At 46.0% G+C, this 20137-nt stretch overlaps 3 protein-coding genes across 8 annotated transcripts; 2 read left to right on the forward strand and 1 right to left on the reverse strand.

Moving 5' to 3' along the window:
* The first annotated feature begins 945 nt into the window (after positions 1–945).
* LOC120663818 (mugineic-acid 3-dioxygenase-like) lies at positions 946–2461 on the forward strand. Its single transcript, XM_039942746.1, has 3 exons — positions 946–1496; positions 1596–1917; positions 1992–2461. The coding sequence occupies exons 1-3, from the start codon at positions 1054–1056 to the stop codon at positions 2244–2246; spliced, it is 1020 nt and encodes a 339-aa protein (XP_039798680.1). The 5' UTR covers positions 946–1053; the 3' UTR covers positions 2247–2461.
* Positions 2462–3237: 776 nt separating this feature from the next.
* LOC120663817 (putative receptor protein kinase ZmPK1) lies at positions 3238–11855 on the reverse strand. Its single transcript, XM_039942745.1, has 2 exons — positions 10101–11855; positions 3238–4302 (listed from the first exon to the last, which is right to left on the reverse strand). The coding sequence occupies exons 1-2, from the start codon at positions 11645–11647 to the stop codon at positions 3384–3386; spliced, it is 2466 nt and encodes an 821-aa protein (XP_039798679.1). The 5' UTR covers positions 11648–11855; the 3' UTR covers positions 3238–3383.
* Positions 11856–16030: 4175 nt separating this feature from the next.
* LOC120663819 (thioredoxin H-type 2-like) lies at positions 16031–17240 on the forward strand. Of its 6 annotated transcripts, none has more exons than XM_039942747.1 (4): positions 16031–16160; positions 16278–16404; positions 16505–16648; positions 16800–17240. In XM_039942747.1, exons 2-4 carry the CDS (start codon positions 16309–16311, stop codon positions 17055–17057), a joined length of 498 nt encoding a protein of 165 aa, XP_039798681.1. In that variant the 5' UTR covers positions 16031–16160; positions 16278–16308; the 3' UTR covers positions 17058–17240. The 6 variants fall into 6 exon arrangements, with proteins under 6 accessions (XP_039798681.1, XP_039798682.1, XP_039798684.1 ...); XM_039942748.1 differs by having other exon boundaries at positions 16069–16160; positions 16281–16404; XM_039942750.1 differs by having other exon boundaries at positions 16069–16156.
* The last annotated feature ends 2897 nt before the right edge of the window (positions 17241–20137 follow it).

Here is a 20137-nt window from a genome sequence, read left to right on the forward strand (position 1 = left end):
GTAAGTCTTTATCGTAATCGAGCTTCGCGAGAGCATGTAAATACAATAAACTTTATGTTTCTGTTTAATATGACTTTCGTGAGCCCAAAGCTTGTAAGAGAAGTTTGAAACCCACCTATATTGAACTTGTAATATTAAGTCGTGAACTCTGATAATGTAAAACTGCTCTTTGTGGAATAATGGCAATGTATTCGATTGTAAACGGTATGTGCATATGCTGATCCTGGGTGTATGTTGGAGCACATACCGGGACTACCGGATTTGATATTATTTTGGATGAATGACGTGTCGGTTATTCGTGTATCTAGATGTGGGATAACACGTGTCACGCTCTCCGACAACCACGTGTTAACTCTCATCTGGATCATAATGACCGGCGGTTCGTTTAAAATAGTATCAAATTGGGCGGTTCTCACAGTCTTCAACCGATCTGCAGAAGGGGCAGATGTTGGTGTCGAGGCAGCCGTTTTATTCGCGGACGATCATCAGCTGACTGTGCTCCAAGAAAAAGAAACAAGATACACTTCTTGTATCAGGTACAGGATGAAACCGTGTTCGCCAGGCTGGAGCTGGAGGCTGGAGCTGGAGTAGTGTGAGAGAAAAATATTGTTACCTGACTGGTGGCTGGAGGTTAGTGCTGGAGTAATGTGAGAGAGGAATACTGTAGTGCTGGAGGCGGCACGTAACAAAGAAGGAACCCGGACAAGGATAGCCGCCGGCCGGTCTGCGATCGAGCAATATAACACGAACCTTTCAAAAAAATATAATAGATCACGCAAGCCGGCCAAGAGATATCGACGAGACGGCGAGCGGGCAAGCACATCACGGCGCCGCGCGTGCTTGAGCGGCAACACGTACCTTGTCGCTCGCGAAACCGTACTCGACTCGTCTCGTCATCGATCGAGGTCCGGCACGTGCACGCCGGAGCGGCCAAAGGAACACCGTACCACGCAGCACGCACTGTTTAATTTCTTGCTCCCATCCGATCCTCTAGCTAGCTGCTCGATCGATCTCTTCATTTCCCTCCTCTGATCCGCCGATCAGCTAGCATCCATGGAGCAAATGCTCCACCAGACCCCGTCCCACTCGTCGTCGATCCCCGACGGCTTCGTCCTGCCGGCCGACCACCTCCGTCCGGCGACCGCCGCCGGTGTTGTCTCCCTGCCCGTCGTCGACATGTCCCACGGCCGTGACGAGGTTCGCCGCGCTATCCTCGACGCCGGCAAGGAGCACGGCTTCTTCCAGGTGGCGAACCATGGCGTCCCCGAGCAGTTGCTGCGGGACATGGAGGCGGTGTGCCACGAGTTCTTCCAGCTGCCCGCGGCGGACAAGGCGGAGTTCTACTCGGAGGACAGGAGCAAGCCCAACCGGCTCTTCTCCGGCTCCAGCTACGAGACCCTCGGCGAGAGGTACTGGCGCGACTGCCTCCGCCTCGCCTACCCCTTGCCCGCCGGCGACACCAAGGACTGGCCACACAAGCAGCCACAGAGGCTCCGGTACGGTGATCATTTTCCCTAGACAGATTAGCTGCTCTAGCTAGCAGCTTTGATCAGCTGACTGATTTGCCTTACTTGTTCATGCACATCATCGATCAGGAAGGTTGTCGGGAACTACACCGCGCTGGCAAGAGGCCTGGCCATGGAGATACTGCGCCTGCTCTGCGAGGGCATGGGCCTCCGGCCGGACTACTTCGTCGGGGACATCAGCGGCAGCCGCGTGGCCGTCGACATCAACCACTACCCGCCGTGCCCGGACCCGAGCAGGACGCTGGGCCTGCCGCCGCACTGCGACCGGGACCTCATCACCATCCTCCTCCCCGGCGCGGTCCCCGGCCTCGAGGTCACCTACAAGGGCGACTGGATCAAGGTCCAGCCCGTGCCCAACTCCTTCGTCGTCAACTTCGGCCTGCAGCTCGAGGTAAGAGATGACCGCATCTTCCGGTTGCTTCGAATTGTTCTTTCTTGTTGTTCTGGTCCGCACTCTGCACGCAGGTTGTGACCAACGGGATGCTCAGGAGCGTGGAGCACCGCGCGGCCACCAACTCGGCGGCGGCGCGGATGTCGGTGGCGACGTTCATCGTGCCGGCCGATGACTGCGTCATCGGCCCCGCGGAGGAGTTCGTCGGCGAGGGCAGGCCGCCGTGCTACCGCACCCTCAGGTTCGCCGACTTCAAGCGGATGCACAACGTCGTCAACCTGGGGTCATCGCTCAACCAGATCACTAACATCAAGAGCAACCAGGAGTAGGTGGACCTAGTGGGCCTTTTGGTCCAGCCACTAGCCTAGCAGCAGGGTGGGCCAGGCACTCGGGCTATTCAGCCCATCGCCCCGTTCTCGGCCCAGCAGGTAGTAAGAACAGAGTTTCCTATTTCTTCTTAGGTAATGGAATATAAATATTATAGACGGTATAAAAACAAGGATAACTTGACACAGAAAAATCTCTAAAAAATATGAATATCTCTATGGTCATCTTCTTCAAACAGTCAAAACCCCTTTTGCCCCTATGACCATGATGGAAAGGAAGTTCATTAGAGGCAATAATCTTGATATATAATAACTACATCTAAAAGTCTCTGACGACTGAGATCTGACTATCGGATCAGATTATTTTACAAGTGGAGTGAATTCTTATCTCGAGCTGCAGTACCAGTACATGGCGGTTGGTTGATGTGTATGATCACCACTCGTTTTTTAAAAAAAACGAGTCGTTTGGGAGTTGGGACACATGAAATTCAAAGGGTAGTTCGAGAAGCTCCGGCTCCTCTGCCACGGCAGCTGAAGCCACCCCGGCCGTTTGGTGGATCCGGAGCCGGAGCCGAAGCTCCACCTCACACGCCATCCCACGTTCACACCACTTGCCGACAACAACGCTGAGCTCTGTGATAGTATAAAACTTGAATTTTACTCTTAGTCAACTCTTCTAGGTGCTGATCTTTAGCGCTGACTTTTGTGAACAAATGGTCTTGGGGTAATCAGAATAAGGTGCCCCTCGAGGTCTCTGCGCTCTCTTACAGCTAGTTGCTTTTGAGCAACCCGAGTAACCGAGTATGATTTCTTTGGTTGCGACTTGCAAGTGGCAATTTTGTTTAAGCATTGACTCGTGAGTCACGAGTTCTGTGAGAATAATATTTTTCCTTTAGCCGTAAACGGCAAGCAGTTGTGATTATTACAATGCCAAAGAAAAAAGAGAGAAAGCCTTGGCGAATAGCAATAGAAGCATTCATAACAAACCCTGTAGTTCAACACAATGCAATGTTAGCCCTCTAGAGAAAATTAGCAACCTAAAATAATTACAGTATATAAGCTAACCGACGTCAGAGTACTGTATTGACGATAAAGATTTCAGTTCAACGAACACATGGACCGACAGCAAAAACAAGACTGTCACCTTGCTTCATCTCCAACTGACATGAGTGCCTGCAAAACAGTGCTCATGTTGGGGCGCTTGCCTCTATCTTCCTCCAGGCATGAAATGGCGATCTTAAGCATCGCCTTGGCTTGCACATGATCAAATTCACCCTTCAGTCGATGGTCGATGAGATCCTTCACCCATCTTTCCTGCTCGCCGTTTTCCATCTTCTCATGGATTGCCTTAGCAACCATCCTAGTATCCATGTCAGCAAACTTAACCCCATGGACCACCCATTCTGAAATCCTAACCCCTTTCACCAGCTCAAGTAGCACCACTCCATAGCTATACACATCAACCTTTTCTGTGATCGGCAAGCTAGATGACACCCACTCTGGGGCCATGTACCCTCTGGTTCCCCTAATCCGGGACAGATCCGCATCGGAACCGTCTCGGTTCAGCAGTTTCGCCAACCCGAAATCGGTTATCTTAGGCCCCAAATCCTTGTCCAGAAGTATGTTCTCAGGCTTCATGTCACAGTGGATGATCCATTCCAAGCACTCACTATGAAGGTATGCTAGTCCTTTTGCGACGCCTAAAGCGATCTGAAAACGTTGATTCCAATCAAGAACAGTGTCCGATGCCTTCTCCATGTCAAACAGCATCTCTGCAAGTGACCCATTTTCAATGTGTTCAGAGACCAGAATCCTGTGTTTTCCCTCAGAGCAGCACCCCCACATCCTGACCAAGTTCATGTGGTAGATCCTTCCTATCACACTCAGCTCGGACTGGAACTCTTGCTCACTCTGGCTCACGTTCTTGAGCACCTTGACGGCCACTACCCTGTCGTCCTCCAGGATCCCCTTGTAAACGACGCCGGAGCCGCCTCTGCCGATGACGTCGGTGAAGTTGCCGGTGGCTCTCTTGATCTCCGAGTAGGTGTATGTAACACCCCTCAATTAGCCCTCAATTAGGAGTCTTAAACGAAATTTGAAGATTCAAATGGAGTCAAAAATATCAAGCCCACGTGTAGCTTGCTCCCTCTCTCCCGTGCGTGCTCACCGTGGCCAAATTGGCCACGGCGCCGCTCGCGCACGCCGAGCGCCACGCGCCCCCGCCATGCCGTGCCGTCCCCTCCTTCCGCTGCATCGGCCACGTTGATGCTCGCCCCGCCCATAGCGTCGCCGTCTGGTCTTGCGCTGGCCAGAACGGCCACGCCGCTACCGCTCGCCATGGCCCCGCCGCCGCCGGCCTGAGCCGCGCCGCCGCCTCCTCTGCTTAGCACGCCGCCGCTAGGGCCCTCCAGCCGCTGGCCACCCCGCCGCCCTGGGTCGCGCGTGTGGGCCCCACCGCGCGCTGCTGCTGCGCCGCCGCGCGGGCCGCCGCCGGTCGCCGCCGCCGCAGGCCGCTTGGCCCTGCGCCTGGGCGCCGCCGCGCGCTGCGGTTTGCGTGGCCGAGCGGGGAAGAAACCCCTCCCACTGACCAGTGGGACCCGCTGGTCAGTGGATAAGGGGGGAGTTTTATTTATTTTGTGTTTTATTTCGGCTGTAATTTGTAAATTCCATATAAATTCAAAGAAAAACGCGAAAAATGTGAAATAAATTGTGTTGGATTTGTTAGAGTAAGATCTATAGAGGAACCCCATGCAGCGTGCAACTCTAGCACTTCCTCCTGACAGGCCTCACTATATTGCATTGCTGTTTAGCTCGAGTAGAGCTGCTGTACTGCTAGCTAGCTTCAATACAAGATAAGATAAGCTAAACTGGGCATGATCAGAACTTGTGCATTCAGAGTCGAAAACCCCGAACATCATGAAATGGCTTTATTAGCTGCATATTGCCGTTATCTTTATGCCTTATGATTGGATGTTCTGCACATAGGTTGATCTGCATACCTGTTGTAGAACCAGGCTTTTAGGTACTCAGATTTTTATCACCAGTAATATTTTATATATATATATACTTAAACGGATAGGTGACAAACTTGATGGGTTCATAATGTCCACACTCACTTAACAAAAGTGTGTGAGTTCAGGAGATTACCATAATGAGGCTTGTTCCACTTAAAAAAAAATGTGTGGAGCTCAAATATGTCAGTCTCAAATTAGATGAATATCAACTTGTAATCTCGTGTCCCCTATATCTTCCAACTATTAAAAATACAATACATATCTGTTCGGTTCTGGGCAACTAATATTTTTTTTTCTTTTCCCTCTCGTGCATGCATGCATTATATCGTGCATACTATTATGTTTTGACTGTTTGTTAGTATTTCCGTATAAATTTCTTTGTACCATGTACATCTCACTTTCGGTAATTTCAGGCCTTATGTCGTTAGGGAAGTAGAAAAATAAATGCGTGTGTTTGAACAAAACCTATCTACTGGTTCAAACAATAGACGTGCGAAGTGAGTCTAGTAGTATGGTCGGTGTTTCTCGTTTCTAAGGTTAGAATCTTTTGACCGATTTTGTCTTCTTTGATAGTTAAAGTAGGAATGTTATCGTTAAGTGAAAACCTCGGTTGATTTTTTTTAGAAGGCCTTTTGTTCCGTAAATGGTTAATCTTATCCTATCTGTGGCTTAATGACCATTCCCATTTATTCAGCTATTGCTATTTTTTCCACAATTGGTCAATATCAATTTGAGATCGTACATCCTCATTTCTGGGCCATTCATTCAAATGCTCAAAGATAATTCATCCTGGCTATTCTTGATGACTACACACATCCTGTTGTTCTTGTAGTGTTGATATTCGTTTATATCGATCGCCTTGATTCCTATACCTAATATGGATTCACTTGCATTCTTGCTCGAATCAATGTGAATAAGTTAAAGATTTTAATCACCTGCATTATAGTCATCCTGCAGGAATGAGGTCGCACGTTTGTTGCATTACATCGTCTTGCATTGTTGGGTCGTGCTAGGCTACTGCATGATCATGGGAGACATTAGTGGTAGTTCGGCTGACTATGTGTGTTCGTGCTTTTGAGTACGTTCTCTGGTTTCTTCCAACTTCTATAATCTCTTTCGATCCATTTGTGTTATTCGGGGTGCTGTTATTGATTCTTAGGCGGTGGAGATTTGTCCCATGACCTCTAGTGCCGCGACGGAACCTAGGGCCTCGCGTGTGTGGCCACCATGCGATTGTGCTACTAGGTGCGCGCTGGTGCTTGAGTGCATGTGGACGAAACTACATCGCCAATTCTTTTTGTGAAATCTTTGGAATCATTTTTCTCTGGTTTGATCTTTTAAGGGGGTAGGCCCTAGACAAATAACAACACGAACGAGTTGTTTAGGTTTGAGTTTCTGGGTATTGTCCACTAACTGGCATGGCATCATGTGCATTACGCATCATGCAACTTCATTAATCAACACTATCGAGCAAGAATATTCTTGAGAAAAATTTACCTTGATGCCCTTTCTTTTAGTTTCCCCGAGTTCATTAAAAACTCACCTTGATGTCTTTTCTATCTAGATTCACCACCAAATTGATAATTTGATTCTTCTCATAAATCTCCTTGATTCATATTCGTTAAGAAGCTTAGAACTTCTCTTCTTGGTAAAAATCCTACTTTCTGCTAATACGAGAATGATCAACCGACCCTTTTCAGCCGACTTTGATGGTGATTGTGTCCACATATATTATCCACAGTCACTTGCTGCAAAAGCTGAAGCCCTGGAGCTTTTTAGTGTGGAAAAACAATTGATTAGTTCACACAGTGGCACAGTTAATCTCCAGTTGGATAATGACAGTAGAGTTGCTATGAAACTTATGTCTTCCAGAACCATATCGAGCAAGGAATTAGCAAATCAGCTGGCAATATTTACATCATTAAAATCAGCTATATTGATTAATCTAGAAACTACCACCCACATCGGCCGATCCTTGTCCTTAGTTTATCGATTGTTCTCCTTTACTTCCTCCACTTAAATCTCGGGACGAGATTTCTTTAAGGGGGTAGGATTGTAACACCCCTCAATTAGCCCTCAATTAGGAGTCTTAAACGAAATTTGAAGATTCAAATGGAGTCAAAAATATCAAGCCCACGTGTAGCTTGCTCCCTCTCTCCCGTGCGTGCTCACCGTGGCCAAATTGGCCACGGCGCCGCTCGCGCACGCCGAGCGCCACTCGCCCCCGCCATGCCGTGCCGTCCCCTCCTTCTTCCGCTGCATCGGCCACGTTGATGCTCGCCCCGCCCATAGCGTCGCCGTCTGTTCTTGCGCTGGCCAGAACGGCCACGCCGCTACCGCTCGCCATGGCCCCGCCGCCGCCGGCCTGAGCCGCGCCGCCGCCTCCTCTGCTTAGCGCGCCGCCGCTAGGGCACTCCAGCCGCTGGCCACCCCGCCGCCCTGGGTCGCGCGTGCGGGCCCCACCGCGCGCTGCTGCTGCGCCGCCGCGCGGGCCGCCGCCGGTCGCCGCCGCCGCAGGCCGCTTGGCCCTGCGCCTGGGCACCGCCGCGCGCTACGGTTTGCGTGGCCGAGCGGGGAAGAAACCCCTCCCACTGACCAGTGGGACCCGCTGGTCAGTGGGTAGGGGGGAGTTTTATTTATTTTGTGTTTTATTTTGGCTGCAATTTGTAAATTCCATATAAATTCAAGGAAAAACGCTAAAAATGTGAAATAAATTGTGTTGGATTTGTTAGAGTAAGATCTATAGAGGAAAAATATCCACAGTGGCAAAATGACCTTTTTACCCCTGCAATAATTTAGATTGTGTTTAGTCTTGCTTAATTAATTTCTATAGATATGTTAATCTAAAAATTATGAAATTTTTGCAGTAGCTTACTTTAAACATGAGTGATCCACCATAAAATTTTCATACTCATAGGACTTAGTTTAGTATATGAATATAATGTGTAACCAAACTTAAATATGTGTATAGGGATAATAATAATTATTTTACATATAGATTTTATACAAATTATAAGAGGCAAATAATAATGTCCTTGCTAGTCATATTTTATTTTATAGTAACCATGCTCTAATTGATAATTTGGCCTCTAATTGTTCCTAGCACTTAGGGTAAAGTTATTTATCACCATACTTGCATCCTTTTATGTAAATTGTTAATTTGTTTAATGTTTGTCATCTAATGGCAAAGTCATGTTGGCATTTACTCATTGTCTCATATGCATGACATTTCCTCATTGTTTCATATGCATACATATAGAATCCGCGACCGAGGAAGTCGTATACGAGGTGATCGCGGAGCCACAGGAGCAGATGGAGCCAGCCCCGCAGGCGTTTCGTGACGACCCGGCCCAAGGCCCAGTTGACACCAGCACTGAGCCGCAGCCCGCAGGCAAGCCCCGGAGCATAACCTATTATTTTAACTTATGAGATGTTATATATGCATTTACTTGCTTATGCATTAAGTTTCTAGGCGTTGGATGAAACCCTAGTTGCATGATTCCTATGTTCCATTGGTCGGAATACTAGTATGTATATGTCGTTATCCGTGCCATGCAAAAATTGGAATTCGGTAGAAGTCGAGTAATGTCCTGTTACTCGCGAGATATAGGATGTCTTTATGATTTGATTATGGAATATTGGAATATGGAGGAAAGGGAAAGAAGTGGAGACCGGACGGGAATTGTCTAGCCCCGTCTGTGTCGGTTAAGGATCGTACCGTTGTCGGTCCTGCTGATCATGTTTGAATTGTACTAACCGCATACCGGGAGTAGGAGGTAGTCGAAACCGGTAAGCCGAGTACTGCCTTACTTCGAAAGTACAGGACTCCTTCCCACCCCTTAGGGCGAGTCGAGTAGTCGCGGAGAATTGGGATGCATGTATTTACTTTTGGTGGTCTCTCGTTGAGCTCGGCTGACTATACGCTGGTGGGGCGGTCCTGTAGTTTGAGGCGAGGAGGGGAAATGGTTGGTTTGTATTGTCCGACGGGGCAAATACGTGACGTGTTGGTTAGGTCCACCTTGCAAGGTTAAATCGGATCGATTCGCCGTCAGTCGCTCTCGGACATGAGCACCTTGATCCCCGAGTCACATCGTAGTAAGAACATGGAAGTGAATGAGATGATCAGTAAAGTTATACCTAATCAATTGTTTTTCCACACTGATTGGTTTAGAAGTGCAAACCATAGAAAATAGGTATCATTCCTAATCTTGAGCTAAAATATTGAAAGTAAGGACTCACTCTTATCCGCTTTTCCGCAAAACAACCCACAGCCAGAAAGCCATGCATGTCTAGATAATGGGCTATGTATACCCATAGTCGGGTAAGTCTTGCGGAGTATTAGTATACTCAGGGTTGTGGCTCAAACTATTTCATGTCAGGATGGGATCGATTTCTGCCCTTGTTGTGCTAAGTTTATACAGCTTGGCGCGGATGGTTGGGAGGTGGCCGGACCAGATGTTTAGTCCTTGCTAGTTACAAAATCACACACCCGTGGGCTGAGTGTGTGATTCGATACGGCACTTCATGTATCATAGACGCCAGGTTTTCTAGATCGGACTTTGTTTTAAAATAAAGTGGCTCTTGTATATTATTTATGTATCCAAACCAAGTTTGTAGAACTTAATGTACGCTACTCAGTATTGTAATCGTATTCATATGTACTCGTCATGTTGTACTGCCTGCGCTCACCTTCGTGTGGGACTACTGGTGTTTGTTTCGATCGGAATGTCGGTTTCGAAAGGACTGTCAAATTAAACCGTTAAGCCAAATGTGTCTGATGTGTTCAAATGATGGCCATTTAGCTTAATTTGAGTTTTAATTTGGCGGTTCTGTCACAGTGTACCCCTGGAAGTTGCTGGTGATCAGCTTGTAGCCTTCCTCGACTGCCCACACCCTTGATGGCCTGAAGAGACCCTCGCTAGAGAAGAGCCAGCAGCCGAACCCGATGATGACCACCTCGACGACGAGTATCGCCGAGAGGAATCCGTACAAGTACGGCCACAGTGGCTTCCCCACATCTGTCGCGCCATTATCGGTGGAGACATGAAGGAGGACCTCTGCACCGCCATTGCCGATGTCGCACCGGGGGATGTCTTCATCGATGGCAAGGGCGCCACCGTGCTCCCGCCATTGATGCACTTGGAACTCCGGCATGTCAAAGTCGGCTGGAACCTTGATGTACACGGTCCCCGGCAAACCCGGGAACGTCCTGCCGTTGAAGAGGACGCTCTTGAGGTAGCACTCCATGTTCTGCTTGTGCTGGAACGCCACGCACGCGCAGGTGCCCAGGCACCTCTGCGCGCACGTGTCGAACGGAATGATCTCGCCGTCGTTGAGGTCGTAGCCCCAGAAGTCGGTGTGCGGCAGCGCCACCAGCTTCGTCAGCCGCGAACAGTCGTGCCGGAACACCGGCCGGCATCCCATGGTCCAGTCGCCGGGGTCGGCGCGCTCGTGCACCGGCGCGCAGACGCACGCCGGCGCGGGCGCGTAGAGGCACACCGCGTTGGCGCCGCAGACGCCGTGGATGATGCAGGGGTTGCCGAACGCCATCCACGCCACCGTCCACGCCCCCGTCGCCGCGTCAAGGCTGGACAGCCTGAGGTCGCCGTCGGCGTCCAGCGTCAGGCGCCTCCTGACGCTGGCGCCGAGGTCGTCGGCGACGAAGCCGGCGTCGTCGCTGGAGAGGAACTGGCCGAGCGCGTCGAGCGCGGCCTCGCGGGTGAAGTTGTAGATCTTGCGCTTGTTGGCGACGTAGTTGTTGTAGGGGTTGGGCCAGTAGATGCTGGAGAAGTTGTGGTTGTCGTAGAAGAGGGAGAGCATGGCGTAGTCGCTGAAGCCCAGGCTGTAGTAGCCGGCGGCGAGCAGCCTGCCCCTGCCGCCGCGAGACACCAGGTGCCTCGCCGCCGTGAAGCGCTGCGCCGGGAGCAGCGTGTCCGTGGGGCTGACGAAGCTCTGCCACAGCGTGTTGCCGCCGGCGTCCTCGAGCACCAGGTTGCCCGTGTCGTGGAGCCGGGCGCGCGCCGCCGTCTGGGCGGTGGTGGAGTTCCACACCACGGCGCCGTCGTAGTCCATGAGGACGAGCGCGCCGCCGCGGCGGACAAGGGCGAGGCGGGCGCCCCTGCTGTGCACGGGGCGCGCGGGCGCGGCGGTCCAGACCACGGTGCGGCCGGCGGCGCGCGCGAACCAGACGGAGACGGTGAAGACGGTGGGGGACACGTTGTAGAACCCGCAGGCGAACGTGCCGTCGGGGGACACCAGGAAGTCAGTGGCATGGTCCTCAACGGCGATGGCGGCGCCCCGAGTGAGGCTGCCGCGAGCCGCTCCGGCGGGTGGCGATGCGTGGAGCAAGCCGACAGTGATCAGCAGCAGTGTGGGGGCGAAGGAGCTCATGGCTCATTGATTGTGGCGTTGATTTGGACTGGATGGTACTTGCAGTTGCAGGTGATCTTGCTGATTGCTGAATCGATGTCATGTGGATGTGCCCGTGCTGCCGCCCATGTCGCTTGGGTTGTTTTAAGTGCGAGTAGTCTGTCGAGTGTTGGCCCTATATGGTATTGTCTGCTTCTTAGTGCTAGATTAGTGTCTAATGTGTTCCATGAGTTCTGCGGGTTGTACACAAATTTTTATTTTTTTTCTTAATACAATGATGCGTAGTTCTCCTGCGTATTCGAGAAAAAAAAAATCGATGTCATGTGGTAGCTTGCTTATCTGAAGAAGTTCAAGTCAATGGTTTACGTTGCTGCGCGCCACGCTGACTAGAAGCAAATTCTTTACAGGTAAGCATCGCAGTAAACTATCGCTGATGGTGTTCTTGGTTCGGAACTCATGTCTGAAACTCTGAAACGGAAAATTGTCGTGTAGCTAGCTTGTTATCTAAATAAACAAGGTCAAGTCAATGATAACAACGTGGTTGCATTCCGTGCCAAACTGATTAGAAGAAAAATTCTTTACGGGTAAGGATTGCAGTAAACTATGGTTGAATGTGTTCTTAGTTTTGATCTGACCGGAGATCATAGATAGGATTGTATATATATAGTCAAAATCACGAGGCACGTCCTGGCGCGCGTATTGGTTCAGTGCTTTGTTGTACCTCATGTTTACCGCAGTGAAACTGACAGTTTAATGAAAATTCATCAGGAGCAGAGTGGCGTGGCTTTTCTAATGATACCATTGCTACCAAATCGGGTTTTAAAGATAAAATCAAATGCTAACCACATGTATGCCAATTGCCACGGAGGAATGAGCAATGTCGTCGACACGAACAGTGATAGTAGGCTGTTTCAGCGGCATAGGCTGGATTGGACTGAAAATGGCCCAATGCGTATAGGCCAGTTAATTATAGTAGTGAAACACATGAAAGCCTTTTTTTTTTTTTGGGCCATGAAGCCCTGGACCCTGGTGGGTTGCTTGTATGGGCATATTTGACGTGCATGCTAAAAAGGTCCAAGGGAACAAAATGGACAGAAAGGAAACATGTGCCAGGGAAAAGGAAAAATCTACGTGATGACTTGGCGCTCTCGTGAGCGAGTGACCTCACCTGCCCTGCTGCCGCCAATTCTATTTATCGCTCGCGTGATTTTTCATAGCCACATCGCAGAGAGCCACTGTTCTTCTTCAACCTTGGGACGGGGCGCTGCAGCCACGAGCTCGAGGTGGGGGTGGGGGGTGGGGGGAGGGGGGGCGGAACGGGTGGTAGGTGGGTGGAGCGGCCGGCGAGGTCGCCGGCGGCCGGGGTGGTGGAGGGCAGCGGCGGCCTTAGTATCCGGGTTGTTGGGGGTGGGGCGGCTCCATGGTCACCGGCTATAGAGAAGGGGTCGGGGGTGGCGGCGGCGTGGGAGCGCCGCCGGCCGGGCGGGGCCGGAGAACTGGTGGGCGGTGCCGGCGGCGGGGGCGATGAGAAAGCGGCGGCGCGCGGCGGCGAGCTTGGTTAGGGAGGTCGGCGGCGGAGGGCGGCGGAGGCGCCGGGGGCGGCGCCGGAGCCCGAGAGGCGGAAGAGGCGGGGGAGAAGAGCGGGGCAGCGCTTCTGCGATGGGATCGATTCCCATCACAGCTGCGACGAGTAGACCCCCCCTGCTGCGGCTTTCGTAGGAAGAAACTAGAGACTACCATAGCCCACATACTTTTACACTATTTAAGTTAAAAAATATGATAATTTTCTTATGATTAGTCCGATTTCAAATATGCTTGTATCATTATATTCTTCTCCATAAGATCTATAAAACTAGACCTATGATGTATATATTATAAAATATTTTTTTATAAAATGGCAATTTATATTAAATGTGCAGTATCTACTTATGTGTTAAGTGTGTAGCAACTTATGTGAAAACAGAAAATAAATTATGTATATAAATTGCTATAAAAATTAATTTTACCCTCCATATTGTCTACCTCTATGAAGTATCTGCATAAGTTACCATATTGTCTCTATATAAGTTGTTAACTTACATACTATATATATGATATTGTTTGCACGCAATTTATTACCCATTCTTGTACAAGTTGATACATTTGTCTAAGTTGTCACTGGAAAAAAAATAGGCATACAATATAAGTTGCTATATAGTATGAGTATGATATGTTGTATCTATGTATGTTGTTAAGTTGTATCAATAAAAAAATCATCTATCAATTTGTACATAAGTTTTATGCATAAGTTGCTGCATAGTTGTACGTAAGTTACTACTTACAATCAATATAACTTGACTAACGCATAAATCAACTTCAAAACATAACAAATATGTATTTATTCTAAGAAACACAACGGTGCAAATGGATTTAAAAATGGACAACTGATGAGAGAATAAAGATCATTTTAAGAAAATATATCTTTTTCTATTGCTCATGTCACTTGTGAAAGCGATGTCCTCTCATTGCATGGAGAAGGGATGGAGGAGATTGACGCTTGACCAGGAATAAATGGGGTTTTGGCCATGGGAAAACATTTTTTGAATACATTTTCCAAATCTTCTGTACCTTTTTAATTCTTCAAAGAAACTACATATTCATAAAGGGCTAGTGAACTTGGAATTGGAATTTTTCGAAAGGAGTGGAGCTGCGATCTTTTCTTGGTTCGTCTCTCCTTCCACACAATGTGGGCCAGCTAAGAATTCTTTATTAGATGGAATAATTTAGACAGCTGAAACCGTATCTTACCAAGTGGATAGATGCCTTGCTTGAACATTTAGAGCACATGTGATTGTGGTGCAGATGAGCACCTTATCTTCTTTCTGTTCCATATCGATGGTCCTTTAAATTCTTTATTACATGTTGTTTATTTAGTAAATGTTTTTATCTATGCATGTATTACAGTTTTTTTGAAAACATTTACTCATACAAATTTGGAAACTTGACAAAAAACGCATTTTTTATGATAAATATTTAATTTTTTGATGTAGCAAAAATTTCTATAGCTGCACAAATTCCTATATTTCACCTGTTATTTCTGAACGGGTAGCGTAAGTTTTCTGAACGTGGTGGTCAAACTGAATAATGAAATTGGGGAATGCCCCCATATACAGAGAAAACTTTAGAACCTAGGACATACATGATAAATATCTTTTTCTTTTACGATAAACACAAACCTAAACACACATAGACACTCTTTTATGTCTTGAGCAAGGAGAGCCCAATACACATACACTCATATTTCTCTTGTTGTGTGGTCACAAACAAGAGCGACAACGTTGCTACATAGAATGCTACATTATTAGACACTAGAAATCAGTATAAAAAGACTCGAGGATGCTGTTATCAGGGATGTACGGATTCACTTTTTTTTACTCCTTGTTTACGACTCCCAGCGCACATTATGGATTCTAATTAACAAAGAAAATCCATTAAACAAAGCTTGGAATCATTCACCTTACCTTCTCGGAGAAGTCAGATATTACGTGAAAATTTGACGGGCATATATATATATATGAGAGAGAATTATTATTTGCTTGGTCCTAAAAAAGTTGTGCTTAGTTTCTTGGCAATTTTTCTCTTGAACTTGGCTATTTGGCCCAAAACGAGTTTTGTTTAGTTACTTGGCTCTTCCGTCACCTGCAGTTAGATCTACAATCTAATTATATTTAAACGCATCAGTTTAGGTTTTAACCAAGAAAATGATAACATAAAGGATTTTTTTCAGAATTTTTTTATTTTTCCCAAAATTAAAATAATTTTTAAGCATTTGTAAATCTATTTTCAGTTTTTAAATCACAAAAGATCATAGAAACATGGTAAAACAGTAAAAAATTCAATGGAGTCATATCTAAGCATGCTTGATCCAGAAAAAATCACCAACATGCTATTTGAGCTACTGAAAAGTAGATATTGTTATGAATAGATCTTAGCCCTTCTGTCACCTGCAACTACCTATTAATAGCAATATCAACTTTTTAGTAGCTCAAATGGTATGTTTGTGGATCAAGCATGCTTAGATATAACTCCAGTGAATTTTGTACTATTTTACCATGTTTCTACAATTTTTTTGTGATTAAAAAAAGAAAAATATATTGTAAATTCCTAGAAATTATTTTACAATTGGGAAAATACCAAAAAAATCACGAAAAAATTCTTAATGTTGCCATTTTCTTGGATAAAAATTTAAACTGATGCACTTGAATATAATTAGACTGTAGACCTAACTGCAGATGCCGGAAGGGCCAAGAAACTAAATGAAACTCATTTTGTGGTCAAATAGCCACGTTCAAAAGCAAAAGGACCAAGAAACTAGGCACAGTTTTTTTAGGACCAAAAAAATTATTCCCTCTCTATATATTCCTCCCCATCCAAAGCATCGTCTCTTTCCGGCCCTATAAAGCCATGACCCAGCACTGCCGTTTCTACACGATCCGCGATCGGCGAGCTGCCTTTTTTTTTCTTGACATTGTGCTGAAAGCAAGGAGAGGTGTATGTAAGCTCACCGCTTTTCCACTTTTCTAGTGATTTCTATTCGTTTGTTTGCCTTATGTCTTGTTGTATTTTGCACTACTTTCTTTTTCATCTATTTATTGAATTGAACATACAACAGCAGAATCCCGGCCTTCTCAGGAAAGCAAAAGATGGAAGCACCATCGATCACCGTGAAGTCCGTCGCCGATGGGCCGCAGCTCAAGGAAATCATGAAGAATGCTGCTGAGGATGGTGGCAACAAGTTGGTGCGTTTCTTTTCTCAGCTCTGAATCTACATACCATGGGGCCAGCTAGCTAGCTTCTCGATCGATCTGCTCATCATCACTGTACCATCTCAATTCTCAGCTGGTGCTGGAGTTCATGGCGCCGTGGTCGGAGCCGTGCAAGTACATGAGCAAGGTGCTAGATGGAAACCCCGCCGGGAGAGGACTTGCATACGATTTGCGAGGCTATGCTGACTTTTACGCGCTTGACATCACCAAATTCAGGGTACTGTATATATACGCGCACGAGTTCATTATTATATTTGAACGGATCGGAGGAATATGATTGATCAGATTCAGATCAGTAGGGGCTGATGACTGTTTTTTTTTTCTTTTGTGAAAAAAAGAACCCTATCTGATGACTGTTTTGGATGCAGCAATTTGCACAGCGCATGACAGTGGAGGCCCTGCCGACGTTTCTGCTACTCACGAAGGGCTACACGGTGCTGGCCCGCGTCGTAGGCGTTGACAAGGAAGAGCTCAGGAGCAGCATCATGCAGGAACACAGAGACAAAGCAGCTGCTGGGGCCGGCCAGGAAAAGGTGAACCCCGAACAAGATATAGATGAGCCCCTGAGCTTGTTCTCAAGTCCGTATGCCTTCTTGAGGGCCAGGCTAAGATCATTCTTCAATTAGATCTTGATCTCTGCGTCATGAGTGTAGCTAGCTAGTACATCATAAATAAATCTAAAATAAATATTGTGTAAATTCTAATACTACAGTATGCATGATATCTGTGTGTGAGCATAAGGGTAGGCATGTGCAACCAGCAGGTACCAACAATTTTAAGAGAAAAGTCAAATTTTCAATTTTGAACTATCACGATCCTTCGATTTTGGTGATTGAACTACGAAACTAGATATTCTACACCTTCAACTGCCGAAACTGTTCGAAAAACAACTCTGGACTCAACCTAAGACGGTTTTGCTATAGTATAATTTCTGAATTTCTAGGATTTTACACCCCTCTCAATTAAATAATGGGGATATTATAGTTTATATTATCTGAAAATCGTGATATTTTGCTGGGAGGTAGCAAAAGAGACTAGGAATCTATTGTGGCTAGGTGTGTGGTATAATATGTAAAGGGATTTGAATTATAAAATTTTAAAATATGGTAGAATTCAACATTCCTCGAATTTTTAGGCTAGATAAACCTTTGCTAAAAGTGCACTAAAAATAATATAATTCAAAATTTTTATTTATTTAATAAAGTTTTTTTATTGGCTCAAGTTTTATAGGAAATTACCAAATTATAATTTTAAATAATCAAATTTGAGCATTGCAAAGGAATTCAAATTACTTCAACAAAATTTGGACCAACAAAAATATATTATTAAACTAAATAAAAAAGTATGAATTATCATGTTTTTAATGCATTTTTAGCAAAAGTTAAGCTTTCTACCTATTTCTGAAACTTTATAATTTAAATTCATTTATGTCTAAAGTAGCACATCTAGCTGAAATTGATTCTTTGTCTCTTGTGCTACTACCAGCAAAATATCACAACTTTAGACAATATTAACTATATTTTCTCTATTATTTAATTGAGAGAGGTGTAAAATTCTAGAAATTTAGAAATTATACTGTACCAAAACCGCCTTAGGTTAAGTCCAGGGTTTATTACTACAAAAATGCATTAACAGGGACTTTTTTGTAGCAGATCTGAGGCGGGCACTAAAAATAACCACCTCTGTTAATGAAGGCGATCATTTCTTATTAACCGAGGCTGTTAAGAAAACCGCATCGCAAAATCGATTAACAGAGGCGGTCAGTTTTAAGACGACTCTGTTAATAATTCTATTTTCAAAGGCCCATCGCACCTGGTATTTTCCATGGCATATTCTCCATCTTGGCACTAGTACAGCAAAACTAAGGAAATCTGTACATCTGAAATCTCTTGAATGAGCTGTGGTTCAGTAGAAATTCAGTGAAGAATCAGTGTGTACCATAGTGAGGAACGTTAAAGGGCGTGGTGATTAAGCTCTTGGTTCAATCATTTGATGCCTGTGTCTGACATTTGTGATTTGGGGCAAAGGTTGGACAAATCTTTAGAAACGTCAGTTGAATAGCTGATTGCCCTTCGTGTAACTGTGTTAGTGGGAAAGAGGTTATCAGTCTCAAAGTCTCCAGTACTGCTTATCTGAACTTTGTGCTTTCCTCCATGCCTTTTCAGACCTGCGCTTCTAGTGCCGCTGCATGGGCAAGAAAATAAGAGTTTCATGAATTGTATCGCAGAATTACTGCCAGACTGGTCTAGCTCCGTGCGTTCAGTCCATGTCGTGTAACACCGCACGATCGCAACAAGAACCAGCCATGGCAGGAGGCATACCGCTGTCAGGCTATGCAAGCAACATATTCTGCAGTGGCAGTTCCTTGTCTTGCTTCCTCTCATCTGGAAAGCTCTAACTGGCATCAAATCACCAAACCGGATACAAGGAGTACAAGGATTTCACAATTCAGGAACAAGGGAGAAACGGGCCTGTGCTAGAGAACAATTGCCAGACAATAGAACAAAATAAAATGTCTAAACCCATAATATAGTGACACCTGAAAGTATGTCTGAACCCCTAATAGTGACTCCTGAGAACATATATGTATGAACCCAAAACCATAGTACCGAACTTACATTACTTCTCTTTCAGCTTATATCATCAAACGTTCAACCACAACCACCTTTTTTTTTTCTGGACGAAATTCAGACCATAGCTACTTGCAGTTCCCTCCACATTTTCTCATCCGGGCTTGGGACCGGCAAAGGCAGTGTTAAACCACAAACAAACAAACCACACTACTTACAACCAAACAAACAACAAATCACAAAGAGATCAAACGAAGTATTTGCAATGAATTTCGAAATTGCTTAGTCCAGATTTGAAATAAACAAAGATAAGTGATTTGTTAGACAAATTTTCAGGTGGACAGTAAATCACGCGAGACAGCTTATGAAACCTGACAGAAGGTAAATTGTCCTACAAATACCTGATAGAAGGTAAATTGTTCTACAATTCAGCTTTAAGATGGTGAGAGACCGAGAATGGACACAGGTTCCATGCAAACAAACGCCTTGAAAAATTGACTCCATGATCAACCCTAATCATAATTGGCCACAGGGAAGCGTTAATTGAGTTCGTAAAAAGACCAAATAAATTGTTCAAGATTCTAATTTCATATTTTTGGTAATTTGGTGCATATGGAGTATGAGCAGCAAACATCCATATTAACAAATTTCATATCAGTACGGCACATATTTGATATATTCAAATGGCAGGAGCATAAGGTCAGATCCTAAGTCTGTGAAAGCCATATGATTTCCAACAATGCATACTACTTCAAACTTTCGATGTTAGGATGTACTCCTCCAACTTAGCATAGCAGAGAAGATCACGCATACACTGGTGCAACCTGTACAGTTGCGAAATCACAAAAAGCTCACTGACAGAATTCCATGTCCATGACCACTTACAAAACAGCCCACAGCTGAAAGACTAGATGAAACAACCATTCTCCCAACTTCCGGGATCTATTTGATGACTGCAGTTAGCAATTACCATTGGCTAATCACAATTTGATTAAGGGATGATGTTCTCCATTTTTAGAATCTTCATTTCTCAGCTCCATTAAGTCAACATCACTTTATATTGTTGCTTGGGTCACTTGATAAATGAAACAAAAGCATTTTTAGTCTTGAGGAATGCAGAACCCATTGCATGCAAG

Source organism: Panicum virgatum, chromosome 3N (genome assembly GCF_016808335.1).
Source record: "Panicum virgatum strain AP13 chromosome 3N, P.virgatum_v5, whole genome shotgun sequence".
In the NCBI taxonomy this organism is placed as follows: domain Eukaryota; kingdom Viridiplantae; phylum Streptophyta; class Magnoliopsida; order Poales; family Poaceae; genus Panicum; species Panicum virgatum.

What these genes read in the sequence shown, in the direction of transcription:
- LOC120663818 (XM_039942746.1), top strand. Translation starts at nt 1,054, where the DNA reads ATGGAGCAAATGCTCCACCAGACCCCGTCCCACTCGTCGTCGATCCCC. An exon ending in AAGCAGCCACAGAGGCTCCG is followed by an intron (nt 1,497 to 1,595) that starts GTACGGTGATCA and finishes ATCATCGATCAG; the next exon opens with GAAGGTTGTCGGGAACTACA. An exon ending in ACTTCGGCCTGCAGCTCGAG is followed by an intron (nt 1,918 to 1,991) that starts GTAAGAGATGAC and finishes CTCTGCACGCAG; the next exon opens with GTTGTGACCAACGGGATGCT.
- LOC120663817 (XM_039942745.1), bottom strand. Translation starts at nt 11,647, where the DNA reads ATGAGCTCCTTCGCCCCCACACTGCTGCTGATCACTGTCGGCTTGCTC. An exon ending in ATCACCAGCAACTTCCAGGG is followed by an intron (nt 4,303 to 10,100) that starts GTACACTGTGAC and finishes GGGCTAATTGAG; the next exon opens with GGGTGTTACATACACCTACT.
- LOC120663819 (XM_039942747.1), top strand. Translation starts at nt 16,309, where the DNA reads ATGGAAGCACCATCGATCACCGTGAAGTCCGTCGCCGATGGGCCGCAG. An exon ending in AGGATGGTGGCAACAAGTTG is followed by an intron (nt 16,405 to 16,504) that starts GTGCGTTTCTTT and finishes CTCAATTCTCAG; the next exon opens with CTGGTGCTGGAGTTCATGGC. An exon ending in TTGACATCACCAAATTCAGG is followed by an intron (nt 16,649 to 16,799) that starts GTACTGTATATA and finishes TTTTGGATGCAG; the next exon opens with CAATTTGCACAGCGCATGAC.